This window comes from Danio rerio, chromosome 24 (assembly GCF_052040795.2).
Source record: "Danio rerio strain M-AB ecotype USA chromosome 24, GRCz13ab, whole genome shotgun sequence".
In the NCBI taxonomy this organism is placed as follows: Eukaryota; Metazoa; Chordata; class Actinopteri; order Cypriniformes; family Danionidae; genus Danio; species Danio rerio.
In genome coordinates, this window is record NC_141044.1 from 41,896,033 (window position 1) to 41,916,394 (window position 20,362).

Consider the following 20,362-nt stretch of genomic DNA (forward strand, 5'->3'; position numbering starts at 1 on the left):
GTCCTTGAAGGTCTCTTCTCCTTACCAAAGCTGTATTTACTCACCAAAAATGAATCTGAGAAAATTATTAGGCTTTCTGTGAAATTTTAAGTCTAATATTTCCCATGTGAGGTTTTTCAGTGTTTCCATAATATTTTTTTTTCTTCTGGAAAAAGTCTTGTTTCTTTTAGTTTGGCTGGCACAAAAGCAGTTTTTATCAATTTTAAAACCATTTTCAGAGTTTGGTGTATAAACAATTGTTATGGTTGGTTGGCATTTTATTTTATTTCTTCTGTTGTTGTTGTTTAATTTTTTACTTATTTTTTATTTTTTTATAAATATATCTGGGGGTTAATAATTGTCATAATCATTTAGATCCTTGTTTACTTCTCAATCTCTATGTCAAAATGTACAATAATCTTCTAAAATGTCTGATATTTGTAAATTTTAAAAAATTTCTATAAATAAAGTTGGGAAAAAAAAACAAAAAAAAAAACATTTTCAGTGCAATATTATTACCCCAGTGCTTCCCACACACTTGGGCGGGTCGCCGGGGTATATTAAAGGCTGCCCAAGTATATTTAGTCACACATCTTATTTTAGTATCATCTTTTTACACTTTTTTTTTATCCCCCGCAAGATAGCCAAACATTTGCGATCCAGTAACCAGTGGACAATCTTCTCTTGTTACTCGTTTCGTAGGCTACTGCTGGTTGTGTATGTGTGGAAGAACTGTCAACCCTCCCGGAGACAGACTCACATGCTCTGCAGTAGGGTTGTAAATCAACTATCAAACTAAATAAGGCAGGTGTGAAAGCACCCTAAAACGTCTTAGTGTAAAGGGGTCTTAATTAACCTGATTAACCTGGTTAATCCTTTAAATTGCATGTTAAGCTGAATACTAGAATTTTGCAAAATAACTAAAATATGATGTGCTGTCATCATGGCAAACACAAAAGAAATGAGTTGTTTATAAATTGGGTTATGTTTAAAAATGTGCTTAAAAATATTATCTCCATTAAACAGCACAGGGGAAACACTTGAAAAAGGATCTCATAGGAGAGCTAATCATTTCGACTTCAGGTGTGTTATGCAATAGTTTGCAATAAAATGCTGTAACAATAACATAGATGATAATGATGATGATGATGATGATGATGATGATGATATAAAGTGCCCTTGGGAGAAACATCAAAAATAGCATGTGTGTGTCACGACTTCAGCGATCAATAAAGCTTCAGATCACAGCCATGAGAAGTCATACATTACACACACTGCTGCTCTAAACGTACATTTCCTGACTCTCTCATATCAACCATCTGATCTTGTGCGCAATGAAACAGAGATCTCATATGATACTAAGCTGCAGCACAACACAGCAACGGTGACTCAGCCAATGATCCAATAATGAGTCAAGAAAATGAACATGCTTTCTTTGATTTCACTGCACTGGAAATAGAAGGTTGAGTGGAGTGCAGTGCATTGTGGGATACAGTATTTCAAGCGCAGCAAAAGTTGCAAGGTATCTGGATGTGCATACAGAGCACAATATAAATACTCTATCCTATAAAAATAGCAGAAGCAGTGTGCCTGTCCACAGAGAATCATTCACAGATATGATGAAGATGAAACATTGCCCTCTAGTGTCTTCTGCTCTCTTTCTCACACAGCAGGGTGTTTCCAAATCTGGCCTTTTTGTGTGTTTGTTTGCTATAATCAAGTCATCGGTGCATCAACTAACCCAGAAAACATGAAAGAATACAAGCCAATTACACTTTCCCTGCAAGTATGTGGAAGATGTGCTGTTCAGAACTTCAGATTTCCCTCCCCTATAGTGACGCGCATATGAAGGGGATCCTATTATATTACCATCCTTGAATCTGTACATTAACACACACAGTACAATGGTTTACTTGCTGTAGCAGCTGGGGATGTCTACAAACGTACTGCTGCTGGATGAACAACGAACATAAGAGTCACAATCATCAAGCTGTGGTGAAAAATTGCTAGAGAGATCAATTCTGAGATTTCCAAATGCATGACTATTTTCTCTTTAATTAATTGAGAGCAAAACTTTGAACAGCAGATGGCGCTCTAGTTTTAGTTTATGCTAGTTTAACACTAGACAGCATTTTAGGCTAGTTTTTAACAGTAGATATTACTCTAGACTAGTTGTAACAGCAGACGGTGCTCTAGGCTAGTTTTTAACAGCAGACGGTGCTCTAGGCTAGTTTTTAATAGTAGACAGTGCTCTAGGCTAGTTTTTAACAGCAGACTGTGCTCTAGGCTAGTTTTTAATAGTAGAGGGCGCTCTAGGCTAGTTTTTAATAGTAGACTGCGCTGTAGGCTAGTTTTTAACAGCACACGGCGCTCTAGGCTAGTTTGTAATAATAGACGGCACTCTAGGCTAGTTTTTAACGGCAGACAGCGCTCTAGGCTAGTTTTTAATAGTAGACGGCGCTCTAGGCTAGTTTTTAACAGCAGACGGCCCTCTAGGCTAGTTTTAACAGAAGACAGCAATCTATGCTAGTTGTAACAGCAGTCGCAATCTAGGCTAGTTTTAAAAGCAGACGTCGCTCTAGGCTAGTGTTTAACAGCAGACAGTGCTCTAGGCTAGTGTTTAACAGCAGACGGTGCTCTAGGCTAGTGTTTAACAGCAGACGGTGCTCTAGGCTAGTGTTTAACAGCAGACAGTGCTCTAGGCTAGTGTTTAACAGCAGACGGTGCTCTAGGCTAGTGTTTAACAGCAGACGGTGCTCTAGGCTAGTGTTTAACAGCAGATAGCACTCTAGGCTAGTTTTTAACAGCAGATGGAGCTCTAGGCTAGTTTTTAACAGCAGATGGTGCTCTAGGCTAGTTTTTAACAACAGATGGAGCACTAAACAAGTTTTAACAGCAGACAGCAATCTAGGCTAGTTTTTAAAGGCAGACAACAATCTAGGCTGGTTTTAACAGCAGTTGATGCTCTAGGCTGGTTTTAACAGCAGATGGTGCTCTAGGCTAGTTTTTCAATAGTAGACTGTGCTCTAGGCTAGTTTTTAACAGCAGACGGTGCTCTAGGCTGGACTTTAATTAACAAGTAACAGTTGACATTTTGGCGGTGTGAGATTAACTTGTTTTGTTGTTTCTAGAGTGTCATAATAGCATGTAAGGGCACTGCCATCTTCTAGAGAGCTCATTTGCTTTCAAAGGAACTCGCACAAATATTGAAGCAAATTGTACAAGCTATAATACATTTTTAGAAGTGTTAAGTACTTTGAGCTGAAACTTCACAGACACTTTCTGAGAACACCAGAGAATTATTTAATATCTTGTGAAAAGGAGCATGTTGTGTCCCCTTTAAAACTACACATCACTGATGCTGAAGGTTCTGCTGGTGGTTTGTCATGTCGCTCCGTCACCCTCAGGACAGCTCACATACGCACAAGAGAAACCAAGCCAGCGCCGCTGACACATGTGGATTTAATAAAGCACTGCGCCTCAGGCACTTCTCCCCTGTGCCCGAAAAACTATGACACTCTAAAGACAAATGAATTTCACCTTAAGCACCTGTGTTACTTGTGGTATAAATAAGGCTCTGCTTTTTGGCCGCTCCCACCGACAATTGAAGTCAAAATCATTCTCCCTCTGAATTTTTTTTCTTTTTCAAATATTTCCCAAATGATGTTTAACAGGGCAATGAATTTTTTACAGTATTTCCTATAATATATTTCCTTCTGGAGAAAGTCTTATTTGTTTTATTTTTGAATCATTTTAAGGCCAATATTATTAGCACTTTTACATCCCTCGATGTTTGTCTGTTAATTTATTTATTTCGTTTCTAGGTTGCACTGTTGTGTTTTCTTTCCCTCTACTGAAGAGAGTTTTCCGGGAGACAGACCAAAATAGGAGACGGGTCTGAAATACGGGAGACTCCCGGGAGAAACGGAAGCGTTGGCAGGTATGGAGGAAAGCCTGTCTCACCGTGCGCGTGATCCTCTCATTTGGTGTTCACCTGTTTTCTTTTGCTTGCGCGAAAAGCTGTATTTGTCAGTTGTCCTGCTTTTCGATTACAAGATCACATTTGTATGAATATTGACAAACGGTCATAAACAGTTTAGTGACGACGAGCCAGCACTGACAATTTAAAAGTTAGTTTCAGCCAGCCAAAGTGGCTAGTGGGAGTGGCTGTCTAACCCCCCACAACTAAAATCTACCCGCATTTGGGTGTTAATGTAAAGCCATGTGGATGCTTCTCCACTTTGAATTTTTACCGGAAATAGAAACCATCTAATAATACTTGGCAAACTCTTTTTAGCATACTATGGTTTGGAACATGCTAAGTCTATTTTCGATAAATAGTATGCGAATTGGGATGACGTGTTGTTGTGTAGTGATTTTGGGTTTGGAGACAGTTGATTTAAAAACGCTTCTCTCATTGGCGCCGGTAGCCTAGTGAAACTGCGCGCTAACATATAGAACCAACATGCTCATAGCGCCCTGAGTTCGATTCCCGGCTCGAGGTCCTTTGCCGATCCTTCCCCTCCCAATGCTTTCCTGTCTGAATTCTCTACTATCCTGTCATAATAAAGATGAAAAAAAATTCTATTTGTCTGTTCCTAATTTAACCCCTAGACTTTTATAGTGATGTAACAGCAATGCTTGTTTTTGATTGTCTACAGAACAAACCACTGCTTTACAATGACTTGTCTATCACCTTAACTTGCCTAACTAAACATTTTAATGTCACTTTAAGTCAGGGGTGTCAAACGTACGGCCCGCGGGCTGGATCAGGCCCGCAAACGAATTTAATGTGGCCCGCGAGATGATTCTGTGAGCTGCAATTTTTCAATAAAATATACTGCTGTTTCAATTGTGTCCATTGGATGGCGCAATAGCAAACTTAATTTCATCCCATCCACATGCCTGAGTCAGCATCAATTTGACAGGCGTCTTAGAGAGAAAGACCTCATACCTTTTTTTTGTATCCGTCCAAGAAAAGTAAACATCCGTGATCGATAACCAGTGGAAAATCTTCCCTCGCTCTGCACGTTTCCTACTGCTGGTTCTCTGTGTCCGCGATCTGTCACTCACACAGAAATTCTCAAGTGCTCTGCAGACCCACAAAGACGCGCCTTTTACGACAAAATGCATCCAACCGTAGTTTCTGAATCTCCTAAAATGTCCAGGATTCAGGTTTTACTTTGGCTTTCTAAAGTTGCCGTTACTTGTATGCGTTTTTGCATTGCCATTTCGCAGCTAGAGAAACATCAAATGATAAATCATTTAATAAACGACTCGGATAAACTTTATATTCGGAGAGAACAAAATGACATCCATAATGGCTGCAAAATATTTGTACACCATCAAAAAAGGTTAATCAACTAATTTGCCTTATTTAAATAATCTACACTTTTAATTCTAGCAATTATTGTAAATGTATTATTTTTTTTCAATGATGTCTATTTTTATTCATTTTTTCTGATATTTATTTCTCATTTGCTGCATATTTTAATTTAATAATACTGTAAATGTCATTCTAATATAGCAACTTTAGGGAGGGAGAGAGAGAGAGAGAGAGAGAGAGAGAGAGAGAGAGAGAGAGAGAGAGAGAGAGAGCACCCTTTACCTGTCAGTGTGTGCACATGGCTTCTAAATACCATAAAAGCAAGAGAAATAGTGGATTTCTATTATTTCAACAGCCTTTTTACAATACCTTTAACCCATTGAAAAGAAAAGGTGTATAACAGTGTCATGATAAAAAAAATCTAGTTAAAAATCACATAATTTTTTGTTTTTCGCATGAAGTCGACCATTTATGTGCTGTGGTGAAAAGGTGTTTTTCAATCCGACTACCACTGCAAGTATATTTCAAACCTGTGGTAAGCCCGGCACACTGAGGTGATCTCACGAGGAAATTTAACTCTTTTACGTTTTGTCAGTTTAGTGGCCATTTTGTACAAGTTCAGTCGTATGAAAAGCCTAGGGCCCACTTGAGAACAGATTTTACTCCATGCGGCCCCTGAGCTAAATCGAGTTTGACACCCCTGCTTTAAGCTGAATACTAATATCTTGAAAAATATCTAGTCAAATATTATGTACTGTCATCATGACAAAGATAAAAGAAATCAGCTATTAGAAATGAGTTATTAAAACTAATATGTTTAGGAATTTGTTAAATCAGTTAAACAGAAATTGAAAGGAGGGCTAATAACGCTGACTTCAACTATACACTGAATCGAATCGTTGGCGGCAGTGATGAATGAGAGGAAGGAGGAGCTAAAGCAACTACTTTCACCATTCTCTCAGAGTGCTCTGCATCAAAGCATGACGCCAGAAGTGTTTCCCTTTATAGACGTGATGGGCTTTAAAATCAAACACTAATGAGGTGACAGTCATTCTGGGACTGTAATGCCCTCAGGAAGTGCGTGCATCGTTTCAGCAAAATCACATTCACACTTACTATTGAACGGAGTTGTTATCAGCATCACTGCACATCATCGGCTTTATTTAGCATCTGGGTATAAATATTAAGGTATAAAACATAAATAAAGGGATAGTTCACCCAAAAAGTATCAATTAATCAGTATATACTCACCCTCAAGTGGCTCAAAAACTACTTTTTAAATGTTGAACAAAAAATAAGATATTTTGAAGAATGTTGGAAACCGGTAACCACTGAAATGCATTGTAGGAAAAGCAAATACTATAAGTCAATAATTACTGGTTTCAAACATTCTTCAAAAAATCTTCTTTTGAGTTCAGCTGAAGAAAGGACTTCAAATGGGTTTGGAACAAGTGGAGGATGAGGAAATGTTGACATAAGGTTCAGTTTTGGGTGAACGACCCATTTAAAGAAGGAATTGGCAGTAATTAAGTTATTGATGCGCATGATTAACCAATATTTGGTGGATATTATTTTATCACCTTGGAAGGTACTATCTGTGTTCTGAATGATTTTGAAATATTGACCTTCAAAGAGTTTGCATTCCATAGCAAACAGTGTGTGTAATATTTGTTTGTTTTGTTTTTATAAAAGTTAAAATGTAAACAACTCATAAAAAATCATTCCATAATGTAATTAAGTTTTCATTTAATAAGAATATGTCAATAACTCAATTTTGACAAAAGTCAGATAAAACCTTATAACTCTAAGGTGACGATTTGTATTAGTCTTGCAGACTTACAGTTTTTTTAAACAAAATAAAATCTATTTAAGTCGACTACGAAATAAGACATAGTACTTCCTTGCTTTGTTTTTTAATGTGAGGTTCATTTATCTTTTATTTTTTTATTTTTTAATCTCTATTATTTGTAATATAACTACAATTTTATGTTACAATAATTATTAGATTGCTTTATAAAACCATAATAAAATGATTAAACACAAAATAAGACATAAACGTAAAATGAAAGTAACACAAACATGTAAACAAGCAAACTTATATTCAAAAGTCTGGGCACCTTAAAATTATATATATATATTAAACATACTAATACTTTTCAGCAAAAATGATTTTTAAAAGTATTTTTTTTGTAAACAGCATTATTTTATTTTAAGTGTGTATTTTGTGCAGGCCATGGCTGGTTTATACCTGTCATGGATAAATAAATAAAACACTAAAATCTCCCTGCCATATCAAAAATGCTGTAAAAAATATCATAATATGTTTGCAGATATTTCAGAAACAGCCTACGAGTTGACGCAAAGCCCTACGCCGTGGGGCGACGTATTCGTGTTGACCTCATGGTTAAAGTTGTTGCACATTCGCCAGTTCCTGCCTCAAAATGAGCGAGCTTGAGCCACTTGTACGTTCAGGAAGCGTTCAGAAAAAACAAAACAGCAGCGAAGAAACTCGAAACAGAGGAACATAAACACCCCACTGCCAACTAGCATTTCGGAAGTGCAATGCAGACCAACAGAAACAGTGCGAAGAACTATAAATGCACAGCTACACGCGTTGCATGCGCCATGGGTTACGCCGGTCTCTAACGCAGAAGTATAAACCAGGCTTTTGAGAGTTCACATGTGGTAGTTATTAATTAGCAAATAATATAAATATTACAAATGTAAACATTAGTTGAGCAGGTTACATTGTAACTGCGTGTCCTAACAACACAGTACGTGACGAGATTTACAGAGATAAGCAATTTGGCACCAGACGAAACATGACAGAGATGTAAATACAACCATTCAGAAGCACAGAATAGTGCACTTACTGCACCACAGCGAAATAGTAAGGTTTATAACCTAATTAATACATTAAACCTCTGTAACATGATAAAATGTACATGCTGAATGACTGATATGTGTTGACTTGCACTGAGTCACTTTTCTAAAGTTCAATATTAAACAGTTTATTTTATTTTCAGGATCTGAGGTTGTAAAATATAAATTTCAGGTGTTGGTTAGAACAAAATTCCTTTTAATATGGAGAATATTCCTTATATCGTACGCCGTTGCTTTTATTTAGAACACAGTATAAAACAGCCAAGCACACTGCTGTTGGTGTCGTCAATCTAGTAACCTTCGCTTCCATTTGTTTTAAACCATGCTGATAATAAAAATAAAAAAAACTTTATGAAATCACTAGAGAGATTTTTGAAAAATGCATTTGACCCCAATATCAGAACAATACCAAAGAGCATAGAATCACCAATAGGTGACACTCTAGTGCAACTTGGGAAACAGCCACTAGATGGCGCGGCAGCCATTTTGGAATGAAAACTCCAAGAGAACTACAGAATATTATAAGTCTGTAAAATAAACTATTAAAGTGCTGATGATTGTCATAGAAAGTGTTGTACTTCCGTGTTTCAGGTTGTATCTCAGCTTTAATGCACTTTTTAAATAAATGCATAAAAAACAAAGCAGCTGCTGGCCATCGACAGCAAAAAGATCCAATGGACAGCCGATCGCTTTCACTCCAAAATAGCGGAATCCGGGGCTGTTTCAAATACACAAGCAGCCAATCAGCAAAAAGGGGCGTGTCATTATTAAAGTGGAGATATATCAAAAAGGGGCGTGGTCCTATTTAATTATGGACATGTTTATTTTGATGCTTTCAGATAACAAGAAAGCACATTTAACCTTCATATCTTGGAGAAATGAAGCTAAACGTGGCCCTTTATACTTTTACTATATCCAAAAGGGTTCTAAAAATATTTTATACTAACTTTTCTCTTTAATTGTAGCAGAAAAACTAAACATCTATTACAATCTGTTATTAGGCAGAATTGGCTTTTTGATCAATCAATATTGAGTACAAGAACAAAAAAAGGAAAATGCAACTATATACATTAAGAATACTTACATTCTTTCATTTGAAATGCTTTAAAAATGACTATAAGAAAACTGTTAGATTTTGAAACACAGATGGAAGAGTTTTGTTTTAATCAGCCAATGCTGATAATCTCAACACGGCCAAATACTGGCTGATTTATAGGCGTATGGATACTCTTGTAAAAGCCCAGTACATCAAGAGCTGTCTTTAGGGCTTTTAAACATGATGAATATTGATGTGCATGATAATGAAATGCAAAACCTGCACACTTACTCCATCAGTGTGTCCGTACTGAATACATCAGCATAAGAGCCCGCGAACATCACGCCAGACCCATCCTGAGAGAAACAGAGAGAGATATAGCTCAGCATACACTTCTGTTCATGTCGGAAAAGAGGAAGAAAACAACACCAGAGATGTTCCTTCCTCTTTACTTTTAAATCATGTTTGGAAGAAAACAAGAAACTGCTTCCAAACAACATTTAAAAATGAAGAGGAACATCTCTGGTGTTGTTTTCCATTTACTTTTTATGATACCAAAATAAGAAAACTTGAGCTAAACTAATATTTCACATAATATATATATATATATATATATATATATATATATATATATATATATATATATATATATATATATATATATATATATATATATATATATATGTATATATATATATATATATATATATATATATATATATATATATATATGTGTAAATATATATATGTGTATATATATATATATATATGTATATATATATATATATATATATATATATATATATATATATATATATATGTATATATATATATATATATATATGTATATATATATATATATATATATATGTATATATATATATATACACACACACAGTTGAAGTCAGAATTATTAGCCCCCATGTATAATTTTTCCCAATTTCTGCTTAACTGAAATAACGTTTCTAATCATAATAGTTTTAATAACTCATTTCTAATAACTGATTTATTTTATCTTTGCCATGATGACAGCACATAATATTAGACTGGATATTGTTCAGGATACAAGTTTTTAGCTTAAAGTGACATTTAGAGGCTTAAGGTTAATTACGGTGATAAGGCAAGTCAATGTATAATGATGGTTTGCTCTGTAGACACTCCAAAACAAATATTCCTTAAGGGGGCTTATAATATTGACCTTAAAATGGATTTTAAAAATTAAAAACTGATTTTATTCTAGCCGAAATAAAACAAATGAGACTTTCTCCAGAAGAAAAAAAATTACAGAAAATACTGTGAAAAATTCCTTACTCTGTTAAACATCATTTGGAAAATATTTGGAAAAAGCTAATAAATTTACAGGTGAGCAAGTTTTTTGACTACAACTGTATCTAAAAGTATAAACATGGTCCATTATTACACATATTCAAACCCAAAATGTTTATTTCAGCTCTTTAGGTGTGCACTGAACAGACACTACAGAGCTAATTTCATATATCTTGATGTAATTGAAGTAATGAATTGATAAGATGTATGCATTTACTTTATATTTTTCATTGAGAAAGTATCATTCTTCAAATTTTACCACAGAATTCAAGCAACAAATGACATTTTGAGGTTCTCTGATATGGACTATCATATATCATCATTCATTCATTCATTCAATTTCTTGTCGGCTTAGTCCCTTTATTAATCCGGGGTCGCCACAGTGGAATGAACTGCCAACTTATCCAGCAAGTTTTTACGCAGTGGATGCCCTTCCAGCCGCAATCCATTTCTGGGAAACATCGACACACACACACTCATACACTACGGACAAATTAGCCTACCCAATTCACCTGTTCCGCATGTCTTTGGACTGTGGGGGAAACCGGAGCACCCAGAGGAAACCCACGCGAGCGCAGGGAGAACATGCAAACACTACACAAAAACGCCAACTGAGCCGAGGCTCGAACCAGCGACCTTTTTGCTGTGAGGCGACAGCACTATCTACTGCGCCACTGCTTCGCCTATATCATTATATATTTCATTATATATTTTATAATACATTACAAGTAAACATAAAAAAGCAAACCAAAAAACAAACAATAAGTGCTCTGGGGTAGCTCACTTAACGTGTCGGTGCTCTTTTGGCAAGGGATTCATCAGAACAAACTGCAAAAATCAGTCCAAGGCACTCAAAAGATGTGGACAAAATATTAAAAAGCCTTTATTTACATGGCTAATCTTTAAAAAACCTACGCATTTCAGTAGAGAGCTGCCTTCAATACATATATACATATATACATATATACACACACACATATAGAAATGCATACGTACACACACATACATACCTATTCAACAATACATAATAAAAGTCTGTAGAAAATATTTGTAAAATTTTCACAAAAAAGGAGACAAATCCTATCATTTAAGCCTGCAGGTTAGTCGCATTTAATGTATAGATCCAAAAGAGCTCTCTCTGTTTTAATTTTTTTATCCTGTCATCTCCCCTTGCAGAATTAGCAATATGCTCTACTATATCAACCATTTTTAATGAACTGTGTTTGCAGTGACCTTGATTTGTATAAATGTAAAGCCATTTACAAGTACGCATCGCATTTTTATGTTCAGCTAATCTCCGTTTTAATTTTCCCTTTAGTCTTTCCTATATAAACGCATCCACACGAACATTCCAGTTGATGTACAACAAATGCAGTGTTGCAATTAATAAATGAATTGATCTTAAATTCGCAGTCTGATGTTGGATCCGTAAATATGTTCGTCTTAAGCATGTTATCACAATGATTGCAGTTACCGCATCTGTAGATTCCTGGATGCTTAGTTTTGAAATGTTAAACGTTAAAATCCTAACAGTTGTAGACAGGTTTTACAACAATCATTCATTCATTCTTTCCGGCTTAGTCCCTTTAGATTTTACAACATATGATAGATATTGTTTAAAAGAGCTACATGATTAATATAGGCTTCTTGGCATTGGTCCGGGGACCCTAATTCCCCGGGGCCTTAAGTGGCTGCTTACCTTGCTTATTGGTTAAATCCGCCCCTGCATACACTAAAGAAACCCGAGCACCCGGAAAAAACACACCAACATGGGGAGAACATGCAAACTCCAGAAATGCCAACTGACCCAAACCAGCAATCTTCTTGCTGTGAGGCCACAGTGCTAACCACTGAGCCACCGTGCAGCCCCCTTCAATGGTTACAACTTTTTAAAAGGTCAAAATATCTTAAATTTCACTTGTTGTGAGTATGACTTTCCATTGTGCATGAACTAGCTCTTTAAACGCGTTAACCTTTAGGACAGGAAACAGATTTGCATTATTATGCATGCTTCTTTCATAGGAAATTCTACATCCTGGATGTTGTCACCAGTGTCTGTGTAAAATATGTGCCCTAAGGAAAGCAGACAGCAGTCATAATCTAGCGTCTCTACAAGTTCAAACAAAGTCACAACTCGATACACGCGGAATGCTCGCGGCATGACCAAAACTTCATCATCATCATCATCATCATCATACGCTTCTCAAAACCCCTCTGGAGCGATCACCTGCATTAACCTTCTGCTGATATTTACTGGATAACGTAACACCCGTGAGTCACACACCTGACAGCTCATCACAGCCTCCCTCCGCGCTCCGCTGACTCACTTCTCTGAATGTCACTGAGAAATAAAAGGGTCCACGTAATGATTCACGAGCCCAGCAGAACCAATGGAGGAAATGACACACTTCATATCAGCTCGTTTCCTGTGCAACTGGACTAATGCGTCTCGATCCAGCGTCTCCCACTCACAAAAACACACTCTGTGCTCCATCTGTTCAACTCACAGACAACAATAGCAGCAGCCCTTTCCTTTAGGCACTGTAGGCTTATAATAGTGTGCGTGTGTGTGTGTGTGTGTGTGTGCGTATGTGTATGTGTGTGTGTGTGTGTGTGTAAGCATCCTTTTCCTGACCCTGCTGTATACAGGACACACCTCACCATCTGACTTCCTCACACTCTTTCTGAAACAGGGAAAAGTGAACTAAACTAACGTTTAGGTTTGTAATTTTTTCACTACATCACCCCTGAAACCCAGGGGCACAGCTGCACGTTTACTGATGGGTATGCGGCTTCAACTATTGCGAGACAAAAGATCCAAAATCCAATTATATTTTAGAACAGGCAAGTGATAGTGCCCATAGGCACTGTGGCGCAGTGGGTAGCACGTTCGCCTCACAGCAAGAAGGTCGCTGGTTCGAACCTCGGCTCAGTTGGCGTTTCTATGTGGAGTTTGCATGTTCTCCCTGCATTCGCATGGGTTTCCTCCGGGTGCTCCGGTTTACCCCAAAGATATGCGGTACAGGTGAATTGGGTAGGATAAATTGTCAGTAGTGTGTGTGTGTGTGTGTGTGTGTGTGTGTGTGTGTGAATGACTGTGTGTGGATGTTTCCCAGAGATGGGTTGCGGCTGGAAGGGCATCCGCTGCGTAAAAACTTGCTGGATAACTTGGCGGTTCAGTCCACTGTGGCAACCCCGGATTAAAAAAGGGACTAAAGTGAAAAGAAAATTAATGAATGAAGTGATAGTGCCAAAATATTTCCATCAATAAATTAAAGATATTTTTCCTCATCAACATGCTTCAAACAAATACATTTCGCAGTTCTGAACACAACCGAAATAGTATGAAGTATTAAAAGGTATAATTAATTTAAGCATGTTAAGTCGCAAAAGATTACATCTCATCCCTCCTTAAATTTCTTCTCAATTTAATTTTCCTCACTAAATGATTACAGCACCTTGACTTGCTTTTGGACTTTTTGTACTGCATTTGTCAAAACAAGTCCTAAAGGGCAAAACAACTTTGCAATTACTTCTCGCGTGCATACTGTTAGAGGTGTAAGGTCTGTCTTTGCATGCACAATTGACTGAAACTACTATTACACCTGTCGCGAAGTGAAATAAAAAAGGTTGTAAACTGTTTAGTGTAAAAAACACACACAGACAAACTGCCTGGAATGTTCTACTTTATTAAAATGTTATGGGGAAACTTTGCAGCTAAAATTACAATAGTTTCGAGCAAAAGAAGTTACCAAAAGTCCTTATGTATTAATATTTAATATGATACATAATAAATTCATAAACATGTATATGGCATGAAAAATGGGGGGAGGGGTGGGATGAGTTATTGCTTAATAATTATTATCTATTCTCAGCAGTCAGACACCAACATGAGAATATACTACAGTAATTTATAGTAAATACTATAGTGTTTTAATAACCTTGCTGACACTGACACCTCCAATAGAGATAGAGATGTTGCACAATCAGCTCAAATGTTGCTAGAATTGGTTTTTATGGACGATGTATATATTCCATCGCAAAAAATGATTGAGGTCATGTCCATGTGTTGTGCGATAAGTCCATATATTTATTATTGTGACATGCTGAAACTGATATCAAAAACATTAGGGAAAATAAAACTAAATGTCCAGTATAGTTCTTTGATGTGCACCAAACAGATGCTGCAGAACTGGTTTAATATTCATCTTATTTTAATAAATTGATAAGACACATTTGAATAACTTCATTTGACATTATTTACAATCTGATTCTTGATGTCAACCTGAGATTACACTGACTAAAAAACTCTCTCACACACACACACACACACACACACAATTATTTAACCATTTATGATTATTGAATTTATGAAGTGTTGTTTTTGCATACGGGTCAATGATGCGATGCTTATTTCAATGTCCAAATATAGTTATTCAAAACAGATATAGACATGAAAAAAGTGTTTGCTGTACTGTTTGCATTTCTGTGGGGAGTTTGTATGTTCCCCCCATGATGGCGTGGGTTTCCTCCGAGTGCTCCGGTTTCCCTCATTAATCCGAAGTCGCCACAGCGGAATGAACCGCTTACTTATACAGCATCTGTTTTACGCAGCAGATGCCACCAACCTTCCAGCCGCAACCCATACACACTATTTCACACACTCACATACACTAATTTAGCTCACTCAATTCACCTGTACCAAATGTGTTTGGACTGGGGGGGAACCGAAGCACCCGGAGGAAACCAGCTCAAGCGAACACGGGAATGCCAAACTGCCACACAGAAATGCCAACTGAACTAGCCGAGGCTCGAACCGGCGACCTTCTTGCTGTGAGGCGACAGCGCTACACACCGCGTCGCCCATAATTTGCTTATACACCCCAAAAATTTCATAAAGATACAAAAAACATTCATACTGATCAAAAGCAGTAACAAACATACTTAAATCATCACTAAAGTGGTTTCATCGGTAATAAACTGACTTTAAATCAGTCTGTAAGTTTGCGCTAGTGTAGTTCGTAAACTCGAAGCGACATCTGATCGCCATGACAACCGCTGAACATGAGCGCGCAAACTAAAAGCAGCGTAAACCCAACAGTGTGTGTATTTACAAAACTAACGTCAGTTTATCAAAACACACACCATCGCTTAAAAACACAAATACTGTGAGAGAAATGAGTATCTGATAAACACACGCGTACCTGCAACACAAAGAAGTGGGTGAACTCCACAAACTCCAAACGCCTCAGTCAAAGTGTGACCGAAAGTTTTTCAGTAACGCCGTGTTTCAGCTCTGATTTCAGTCCGGGTTTCTTCTGATTCCATCGACGAAAACATAAAGCTCCAGTCTTAAATAAATCTCACTGTCCACTCACTTGTTGCCTGTTTCTCTAAACAGCGAACTGCCCACCGAGAGACTACATTTTGGGCATCAAATGTTTCTAATAATAACCGTTTCCTCTGTGACGTAAACCGCTCTTCCTCCAGATGGCGCTCGGCCGCTCATCAACCCGAGCTTCACCGATGACATGTGTTTTTGGCTTCTTTTTAGACATTTATTCACTACAACGTATATTATGTTACATATAATCATCATAAATATTCATATATGACATATTAATTAAATATCGTAGCTAAAATCTATATAAAGTAGCGTGCAATCTTTAGTACAGTGCGAAATGTAATAGATGTGGCACCGGTGTTCGCTCGCTTCTTCATTTTCTTCAGTTTTATTTTATTTATTTTTATACTAAATTGTACTACATATGCTTTGGACATCGATTTATGACATAAAAATTAAATATATTAGCTAAAATCTATATAAAGCCATTTTGAAAACAGCTCGCAATCTTGTGTACAATGAGAAAAGTAACACATGTCACGTGACAATGGTGTTCGCTTTTTTCTTCATTTTTACGATTTTATATTATTTATTTGTTATATTACATGGTGTAACGTATAATATGCTACATATAAGTATCACAAACATTCACCTATGACATATATATATAAAGTATCCCAGCTCAAATCGATTTAAAGTCATTTTTAGATTTAACGAGATAAGAAAAATAACAGATTTCACATGACAAAGGTGTTCGCTTGCTTCTTCATTTTTTTGTATTGATATTTATTTTTTTACATAAATATTATTTGGTGAAACAATAACACTTTCATTCGTTTTTGTTAATGTGAAATGTTTATTTTATTATACATAATCTTTAGCATACACTGTTAATTGTTGTCTTTGGGTACACGCATTCGTCAATCTAGATGATAACAATTCTGAAAGACTAAAATTAAATAGAAATTAACTTTTTATTCACTAGACCGGTCGTGCCTGGCCAATAGGAACCAGCCATAGTAAATAAACCCCGCCCACCGCGTGCCCCAGCGTCAAAAGAAAAGCCGTTCTAGCAGCTTGTTTGATTTCTGTGGCTTTTAAATCTCAACCTGTGTGTGTCTTCATTCATTCATCAATCTCTCTCGCCACTCCCAAGAGGAAAATGAGGTGTTTTGCTCCCTTTTACACTCTTAAATGAGTTTCGTTTCGTAATGAGAGAACAAGTTCATCCAAAAAGGGAGTGATTTTAATCATAATCACTTGATGACAGGTTATTAATGTAATTATTCTAGTTTAGACTAATGTCATTCTTTCTCTTAAGGCGAAACGTCTTTAGGTTGTTTGTCACATCTGATAATAGATATGTATGTATGTGTGTATGTGAGTGAATAGGAATAAAACAACCCACATTATTCACTCATTCATTTTATTAATCTGAGGTCGCCACAGTGGAATGAACTGTCAACTTATCCAGCACATGTTTTGAAAATATAATATCAGCAGTATTAGGGATGTTTAGTGAGATATACTGTATAAAGCTTGAGGCAGTATATGTATTATTAAACAATTATGACAGCTAAAGGGACAGTTCACCCAAAGACTGAAAATTCTGTCATCGATTTTGTTGTTGATGAACACAACAGAAGTTATTTTTAAAAATGCTGAAAACCGGCAACCATTGACTCCCATAGTATTTGCTTTTCATTCATTCATTCATTCATTTTCCTTTGGCTTAGTCCTTTATCTATCAGGGGTCACCACAGCGGAATGAACCACCAACTATTCCAGCATATGTTTGACGCAGCAGATGCCCTTCCAGCATCCCAGTACAAGGAAACACCCATACACACACGTACACTACGGCCAATTTATATCCAGTTCACCTATAGCGCATGTGTTTGCACCCGGAGGAAACCCACGCCAACACGAACAGGGGATGAACATGCAAACTCCACACAGAAATGCCAACTGATCAAGCCAGGACTCGAACCAGCGACCTTCTTGCTGTGAGGTTACAGTGCTAACCACTGAGCCACCGTCCCGCCACCTTTGCTTTTCCTACTGTGGAAGTTAATGGTTTACATTCTTCAAAATATCTTCTCGTGTGTTCAACAGAAGAAAAAAAAATTAAACCCATAAAGGTTTTGCACCACTTGATGGTGAATAAATAGTGAGTAAATTGTCATTTTTGGGTGAAATTTTTACGCATGTTTTTAATAAGAGAAAATAAATCTGTGGAGGGCCAAAGCAAAATATTTGACAGACAAACATAAAAGAGCGAATGGCAACACTTGCCATTATTACACCTGTATGATTTACTTACAATATAATAATTACAATTAATTATGCATAATTAAATGCATCTAAACCTAAATATTACCCACATTCTAACTCTAACGGGACCATTTTGAAAGATGTAAACTATAACAATGTTCCTAACGTGTTTACATTTTTCATTTGTAAAGCTTCAGATAATCCAAAAAGCTCCACATATTGATAAATAATCCTAACGTAGGTGTTTTAATGTAAAGTTATCATTGAATTGCCTCCTCTTACAGTTATAAAATAGTTTGACAACAAGCAAGAAATGTTAATGGGCCAAAAACAACACCACATGGAAATGGTTTACAGTATGTATGTTTGGTTAATTAAAATTTGGTAGTTAAATGACTAGTAGCAATAATACTATAAAATAAAGTGTAACCAAGAGAATTTCTGGCATGCTTAATATTTCTTGGCACAAAAGCTCAAACACTGAGAGTGACATGGAGTTACCATGCAGGATTTATTCTGTTCACATGCTGCTTATAAGCAAAGACTGGGGGGGATGTTTGATTATGATTATGAATATATGACTACACTGGGAAAAAAATGATTCAAAGATGATTCCTTGATGATTCCTTAATAAAACAAATTAAGTTAAGGGCTTGTAAACTATTTATTTGGGCTGAATTTAAACAAATTAAGTTGAACATTACTAAATTTAATTTGTTTGTGTAAAATTAAACACAAATAAATTGTTTGCAACAATTTTGCAGACAACATTTTTTTCAGTGTAGGGAAACCACACATGCAGCTCAACTCTCCGTTCATTTGCACTTTGGAAATATTTCAGTTTATTGGGTGAGGTTTGAAGGATTTTCAGCACCAGGCTCTGGATTAGCACAAAGTCCAAACACCAAACACATCTCGCTTCTGTTATTACTCTATTTTTCTGACTGATAACTGTTGAGATTATTGATACACTGTAAAGCAAATCTGTTAATTAACAGTTTGTGTATTTTATTTTGTGATGCACAAGCGTTTATTTACGGTTGTGAATTGCATTATAGGATGTTGATCTCTGCTCTGTCGACGTTTGATGTTGAAAATTGAGCTCTACAGTTTAACAAAGTGACATTTTATTGACATTTTAGTAGTTTGAAATGATATAATGTATAATAAATAGAAATAAGTCTGTGAAATAACAGAAAATGTACTGACGGTTTATTTCAAAGTTTGTGCAGTGTAATATACAACACCAACCCAGGCAATATAGCACTTTACACTGTTAAAATGTTCATAAAAGTCACTTTTTCGAACTTTTCAATGTTAAAAGTTGCTGGAAGAACAATCAAGATCCCATAATGCAATTCAAAAGCAGAAATACATGTGGAAAAATAAAAACATGAATCACAAAATACGGAAAAACTGCTAAATTACGGATAATTTTCGTTCATTCATTCATTTTTTTGTCAGTTTAGTCCCTTTATTAACGAGGTCGCCACAGCTGAATGAACCGCCAACTTATCCAGCACATGTTTACACAGCGATGCCCTTCCAGCCTCAACCCATCTCTGGGAAACATCACACACACACCCATACATTACAAACAATTTAGCTTACCCAATTCACCTTTACTGCATGCTTTTGGACTGTGGGGGAAACAGGAGCACACCCACACGAATGCAGGGAGAACATGCAAACTCCACACAGAAACGCCAACTGAGCGAACTTGAACCAGCGACCCAGCGACCTTCTTGCTGTGAGGCGACAGCACTACCTACTGCGCCACTGCTTTGCCCGGATATTTTAAGTGTCCTAAAATGTAATAAAGCTCATTCAGATGAAAGACCATATGCAAACTGGGCTAACATTTACATTCTGTCTTGTTTAAATCTATAGTATATTTAATACATTATATGATTTTGTTGTTGTTCGTGCTTACTAACTCATGTCACTAACTTTGTTTGCTTTAAATGAAATAATATTGAATCTTTGCACAAATAAAATTGCACATATTCATCATTCTGCAGTGTGCTAATTTAAATTGTACATACCCACTGTACATATACAGTTGAAGTCAGAATTATTAGCTCCCCTTGAATTATTAGCCCCCCTGTTTATTTTTTCCCCCAATTTCTGTTCTGTTCTGGGAAGATTGTTTCAGCACATTTCTAAGCATAATAGTTTTAATAACTCATCTCTA

The 20,362-nt window shown here is 36.5% G+C and overlaps 1 protein-coding gene across 2 annotated transcripts in view; it reads right to left on the reverse strand.

Annotated features, from left to right (window-relative positions):
- The window catches only part of ankfn1b (ankyrin repeat and fibronectin type III domain containing 1b), a 160,549-nt gene extending 144,575 nt beyond the window's left edge, over window positions 1-15,974 (reverse strand). For both annotated transcript variants that reach the window (XM_087309988.1, XM_087309987.1), the window contains exons 1-2: window positions 15,755-15,974; window positions 9,516-9,580 (exon numbers count right to left, since the gene is read on the reverse strand). In XM_087309988.1, the coding sequence (XP_087166114.1) occupies window positions 9,516-9,565 (50 nt within the window). In that variant the 5' untranslated portion in view covers window positions 9,566-9,580; window positions 15,755-15,974. The remainder of the gene's footprint in view (window positions 1-9,515; window positions 9,581-15,754) is intronic.
- Window positions 15,975-20,362: the final 4,388 nt, after the last annotated feature.